Genomic DNA, 6363 nt, shown 5'->3' with positions numbered 1-6363 from the left:
CCTTGCATAGGTGGTATTTGGGATATAACCCCCTAAGAAACACGCCTTCTAACAATCTCATTTGGCTGAAACTTCCCGGGCTGCCGCTGGAGTTATGGTCGATAGAGACCTTAACTGAAATTGGAAATGCAATTGGCAGGTGTGTGTATGTAGACCCCTGGTGCCGCGAGGAGAAGGACAAGCGTATGGCCTGGATTTTGATTGAAAGATCCTACAGAGGAGGCTTTCCGGAGCATATCGATATCAGTTGGAATGAGCAGTCCATTAGGTAGAGGTTAGATTTCTGGGGTGTACCTTTTCGGTGCGCTGCTTGCCATCTCACTAGGCACCTTGTTAAACATTGTCCATGGAATCATTTTAAAGGTCGAAAGCATTACGGTCTTACTAAATTCATGGAGTTGCCTCATAAGATGAAAGTTCGTTCTGAGGATACAGAGAAATCGGCTTCTCCAAAATGCATTTCTCGGCCTTCTCGTGATGATGTATGTGATGATGATCATCTGCTATCTCCCTCACCACCTAAAGCCCCTGATCCATTATATCGGATCTTGCTGTCCATGCCTGAGTTGGAAACGGCCTCTGATTATGAGATCCCTCATCCTCCAAATCCCTATTGGAACCATCCGTTGATCTTATTGTTCCTAACCCAAATCCCATTCCTCGACCTGCAATTGGTAAGAAAGCCCTGCATATTCAATCTTCATCTTCGCCCCTTTTTCTAAATACTTCTCCTGGTGACCATGGTATAGAATCCCAGATTTCTCCTACTCCTGCAAATTCCCCTAATTCATCACCTATAAACTCTATTGGTAGTGATTTGGACTACCTTTTGTCCAAAAAATCACTTGACCTCAAGCCTCTCACTGTTCATAAGCCTAATATTCCAAAATCTCCTAAGATCAGCCCTTCTTCTGCTAGAAATATCACAGTGAGAAGAAAGAATAGTAGGGGCAGTAGGCACTTCAGGGGGAGGGGAGTTTTTTTTGACTGTAGCATCAGAAATCTTTCTTTGGTTGACATTCTTATTATTGACATGTCTGAAGACAGGCCTCTTAGAGCTGGAAAGGCCGGATCGCCTTCGAAATGAATTTCATAATATCTGTAAATATTAGAGGTCTGGGAGCAGACCTAAAATTTTTGGCCTTAATTTTTTTTTTTTTTATCGACGAGCCCTAAAATCGTATTAATTCAAGAGACCATGCATGCTGCATCTGTTACAATGTCCTACTTCAGGAAAATGTTTCCCCTGTGGCACATCTCAGTGGTTGAGGCCATAGGCATATCTGGTGGTTTAGCGGTATTATGGGACCCTCATTGGATATGCGCAAAAGTTTACAGCTGCATTGCAGGCATTCTCATTTCTACTCAGATTAGAGGGCTTAAATGTCCTATTAATATATTGAACATATATGCTCCATACAAGAACAGATTGGCATTTTGGGAAAGTCTCTTCGCTTTGGAAGTTTTTGATGTTGAATCATTATTGATTGCAGGTGACCTAAATATCACATTTAACATGGACGAAATCTGGGGCATCAGTAAGAAACAAGATCCTATTGCTGCCAGGATTAGGAATGAGTTTCTAAATAAAAATTTTATCGACATTCTCCCTCCCAAAATCCTTCCTACTTGGGACAATGGTAGGAATGAAAAGGCTTACATTGCTAAGAGAATCGACAGATTCATCATACATGTCAGCTTGATTGAATCCCTGGGCATGCCTTATTCAACAGTCGAAAATGTCTTTATATCCGATCATCGGCCGATCATGCTTGGGTGGAGGGCTATGGGATTCAGAAAAGGCTTCCCATTTAAATTCAACAGACAATGTCTGGAGGATCTTGACTTCAATAGCACTGTATTAAAAGCGTGGAAAGAGATGTCTTCATCAAGATCTGCTCCTATCCATATGTCCTTCAATGATAAGATGGATAAAATCCAGAAGATTGTAAAAGAATGGCAGTTTCAGAAAAGGCAAGCGAATAAAAAAGAACTCCGGGATATCCAAAAGGAGCTTGACTTTGTTGCGTAATCTATGGCATATGATTCTTTGTCTTTTGAAATGAGATGTCGTATTAAGAGTCTTCAAAAGAAGAGATTGTTAATCTTGAAACAAGAAGAAGTTTTCTGGAGGTTGAAAAGTAGGGCGATATGGATGAAAGAAGGTGACTGGAACACAAAATTTTTCCATAGATTCGCCAACTCAAGAAGGGAAAAAATGCAATATGGAAAATCAGCGATGGTAAGGGAGGCTTCCTTTTTTCCTAGCAGGATATTACAAATGAGGCGGTGGCATATTTCAAAAATCAATATAGTAGAGCGAATAATCACAGATTTTAGGATATATTATGGGGAATAGACTTTTTTCCGTGGATGTTTGATGGTGATTTAAATGATCAAATTTTTTAGCCTGTTACAGAGGATGAATTACTTGCAATTATGAAATCATTCAAAAGGGACAAGAGTCCCGGTCCGGATGGCTGGTCGATTGAGTTTCTCATCCATTTCTTTGATATCATCAAGGATGACCTGTTGCGGATGGTTGAAGGCACCAGAACGGCGGGCAGTATCAGCAAACAGCTCTGCTCCACCAATATCGCTCTCATTCCCAAAAAGGGGGATGCACAGTCCTTCAAGGATTTTAGGCCAATTTCGTTGTGTAACATTACCTTCAAGATCGTTTCAAAGATCATAGCTGAGATAATGAAGGGAGTATTGTCAGAATTTCTAACAAAAGAACAACATGGTTTTCTAAAAGGGAGAAACATTCATGATGCAATTGCTGGCACACAAGAGGCATTATATGCTATTCATTCAAAAAAATGTGACGCGATTATTATCAAAATCAACCTCTGGAAGGCATACGACTGCCTAGATTGGGGCTACATCAGGTGTTTGCTTGCAAGAATTAGCTTGAGATCCAATATGATCAATTGGATCATGGCTTGTGTTGAACCTGTGGATTATGCAATCATCATCAATGGCGTGCCATCCCCTTTTTTTCGTGTGGAGAGGGGCCTGCGGCAAGGATGCTCCCTCTCTCCGCTGTTATTTATCCTGGCGATGGATACTCTTAGCCTGCATATCAATAAGGCTGTAAATGAAAATATGTGGTGCCCCCTTAAAATCTGTAGAAATATTTCTTTATCACATAATTTATTTGTTGATGATATCATCGTATTCGCCATGTTTTGTAGGGTCACTTGGTTACGTTTCTATGATATCATAAAAAACTTTCGAATGGCTATGGGTTTACAAGTTAACAATGAGAAGTCTACTATCTATCACTATGATTTAAATCATGAAGATGTTTTATGGTTATCAGAGCTATTTGGAATGAATGTGCAGTCTATCAGCTGTGGCATAAAGTACTTGGGCTTCCAGATTAAATCTAATGGTTACTCGAAATCTGATTGGAATTGGATCTTGGATAGATTCTACAGGAGGATTTCTGCATGGGAATTCATATGCCTCTCCTTGGCGAGAAGAATGATATTAGTGCAATTAGTTTTAAACCAACTTGCAGTTTACTGGGCGCATTTATTTCTTCTTCCGGCGAGTATTATTAATAACATGAATAGATTATCAGCTAATTTTATATGGGGGGGTCAAGCTGAAAGGAGGAAATACCATCTCATAAAACTTGCCAGTATTTCATTACCAAAGAATATGGGAGGCTGGGGCTTGATTAATTTGCGCTCTTTCGGAAAAGCCCTATTGTGCAAGTTGCTATGGAGAGCTGTACAGGGTGAGGGTCCATGGAGTTACATGATTTGGATGAAGTACTTAGGCAGGAAGAGCTTACAGTTCTGGTTTAGGAAAGGTTCCATTGGTGCTTCATATGAGTCTCCAATCTGGCTTAGTTTTCGCAGGATTGAACCGTATTTATTAAAGAATTTAATCTTGCATTTTCAAACTAGAAGTAAGATACCTATTGGCAAAGATCGTTTCAAATGCGGTGCTGAAGAGCTAAATATACCTGAATCTTTACTGAATTTCTTTCATATAAGAGGCATGTTTTATTGGGACAGTTTGATTGTTGGCTGGCAAGGCCCCATCCCGATGTGGAATGAAGCTGGCGATTTGCAAATGCCCCAGGAGATTGCACATCAATGGGTTCGCATTAGGACGAGTCTTCGGAACTGTGGCATTTTCCGTTCAGAGGATTCTGACTATCTAACATGTATCATTTCGAAAGAAATAAATGTTGTGAGAGTAAAAGAGGTTTATCAACATATGATATTGCAACAGATTCCCTGCACCCCTGTTTTTCCTCAGATTTTCTGGAAGGATGGCTGCCCATCGAAAATGATCCTATTTGCTTGGCTTGCTTTTCACAACAGAAATTTAACATGGGAGAATTTAATGAAAAGAGGATGGCACGGCCCAAATATTTGTGCATTATGCAGATCGGACGGGGAAAGTAATGTGCATTTATTTTTAAATTGCAAAAAAACGAAGCAGATATAGCTGGCATTAGAAAAAGAATATGGTTTTCAACATTGCTCACAGGATTCAATTTATGAATGGATTCTATGGTGTAGCGGACAAAAGGAAACATGGCGAAGGATTTTTATCCTTTCCCTGTGGAACATTTGGAAGTGGCGCAACCTCAACATCTTTAAAGGCTCTAATTCCTCATGCTCAGAAATAATAGGTAGGATTTCTGCTAATTTTGAAGCCCTCCCACAGAAGTCTACCAATCAAAAAAAGATTGTTTCCGAATTGCAATCAACGGAATGCTCAACTTTCCCATTAGCGTTCTTCGACGGTGCTGAACAGCTGGGTGTATGTGGATGTGTTTTTATCATTATGATGAACGAAAACACTCATTTCTCCATCCACTGGAACGGAGGTTCTGGCTCCAATAGCAAGGCGGAGGCTATGGCTCTGGCTGGACTCTTAAAATTTTGTCTTTTCCTTGATATTCAACAGGTATCAGTATTTGGAGATTCGAAAGTTATGGTCGATTTTGTATCAAGGAAGAATCACATTTTAGTGCCTCACCTGACTGGCTGGATGGATAGGATCAACTATTTCTGGGACTGCATGATCGGGAGTTCTATTGGTCACATATGTAGGGACAAAAATATGAAAGCTGATGCTGTTTCTAAATTGGGCCTCCTATCTTCTCGAGGTTTATGGTATTTACAGATTTTCTCTGAGGGAGATACTTTTCAGATCCACGGATTTGCTCTCCCAGATTTTTAGTCTCTGCTGGTCTTCATGTCTTTCTGCATATGTATTTTGTGATTATGCATATAGCCTCTCTATATTATGTGAATCATGATATTTTGTAGAGCTATCAGAGCTAGTTTTATTAGTTGCCGATAAGAATTAGATAGATATACCCACATGCAGATCCTTTTATGAGTAAATGTATTTGACCAAAGGTTTTCTTTAGATCATCTCAGATGTAATTATTATGGAACTCTTATATCTCTCATATAATATATTAATGCTTTTTTGTTCTAAAAAAAATAAAAGTAACTTAAAGGAGAAAGAATGGGAGAGAAGATTTTGAAAAATGAGAAACTAAAGTTCATACTATTGGTCTTCCCATTACCCAAATTTTATATTTCTTTAAATAGGTTCATTCTCAAAGAGTATTTTTTTCAAGAAGAGGAGGCACAAAGAACATAAACTGCATTGTAACCGAATATGGTCAAAATGAAGAATAGAGCCCCAACTAGAAGTTTTTTTCCTTATTATTGTTTTGAGGATAAATATATATCTTGTTTGATGAAATTTATATATAGTTTTCTAATGGGATTTGTTGAATAATTAGAAATCCATTGATGTTTTAATGGTAAAATGTGCTCCTATCTTATTCATATTAATAATTTGAGGATGTTAATGGGAAAAATTGGGAATGACCTCTTGCATTTATGCTAACATTCTAAAAATTATACCTGTGATTATTGGATACAAAGAACTATGTGATACCCACCGTCTAATTTTATTTGAGAGTTCAAACCTATAGCCAATTCCTTTATTCCCAGGTGATTATACACATAGGTGGTCATTTTATTTCATTTTTTAGTTAGATTTATTCTTCTAGACCACTTGCTCATTATTCAAGGAAAGATAACTATTGTTAGTTTGTTTTCATATTTCTTGGCATATTACTCATACAACAATTGATGTATTTATTGTTCGCACATGTTATGTAAGACATACATAGCTATAGAAGGCACTCTAATTTCCTAGCAATTGTTAATAGCTAGTATGTGTTGATGGGAAAATTCCTTAGTGGATATAACTAGATGTGTATTGTTTTGAAAACAAGTTAGGAAGTGATCAAATTTAAAAGGTTACTCTTTATTTCATGCTAAAGTGTATATTTTTTTGCCTAAACCCTAT

The 6363-nt window shown here is 38.3% G+C and overlaps 1 protein-coding gene across 1 annotated transcript; it reads left to right on the top strand.

The window, feature by feature from the left end:
- The first annotated feature begins 2218 nt into the window (after window positions 1-2218).
- Window positions 2219-5211, top strand: LOC149182494 (uncharacterized). Its single transcript, XM_089414576.1, has 5 exons — window positions 2219-2242; window positions 2410-3096; window positions 3349-4183; window positions 4279-4423; window positions 4545-5211. The coding sequence occupies exons 1-5, from the start codon at window positions 2219-2221 to the stop codon at window positions 5209-5211; spliced, it is 2358 nt and encodes a 785-aa protein (XP_089270702.1).
- Window positions 5212-6363: the final 1152 nt, after the last annotated feature.

This window comes from Pinus tabuliformis, chromosome 3_2 (genome assembly GCF_031772625.1).
Source record: "Pinus tabuliformis cultivar Carrire ecotype Pingquan chromosome 3_2, CPIR1, whole genome shotgun sequence".
NCBI classification, from domain to species: Eukaryota; Viridiplantae; Streptophyta; class Pinopsida; order Pinales; family Pinaceae; genus Pinus; species Pinus tabuliformis.
Note: the sequence above shows the minus strand (reverse complement) of the source record. Positions and strands in the feature narration are given on the sequence as shown.

What these genes read in the sequence shown, in the direction of transcription:
- LOC149182494 (XM_089414576.1), top strand. Translation starts at nt 2,219, where the DNA reads ATGCAATATGGAAAATCAGCGATG. An exon ending in GGATTCTGACTATCTAACAT is followed by an intron (nt 4,184 to 4,278) that starts GTATCATTTCGA and finishes GTTTTTCCTCAG; the next exon opens with ATTTTCTGGAAGGATGGCTG. An exon ending in ATGCAGATCGGACGGGGAAA is followed by an intron (nt 4,424 to 4,544) that starts GTAATGTGCATT and finishes TCTATGGTGTAG; the next exon opens with CGGACAAAAGGAAACATGGC.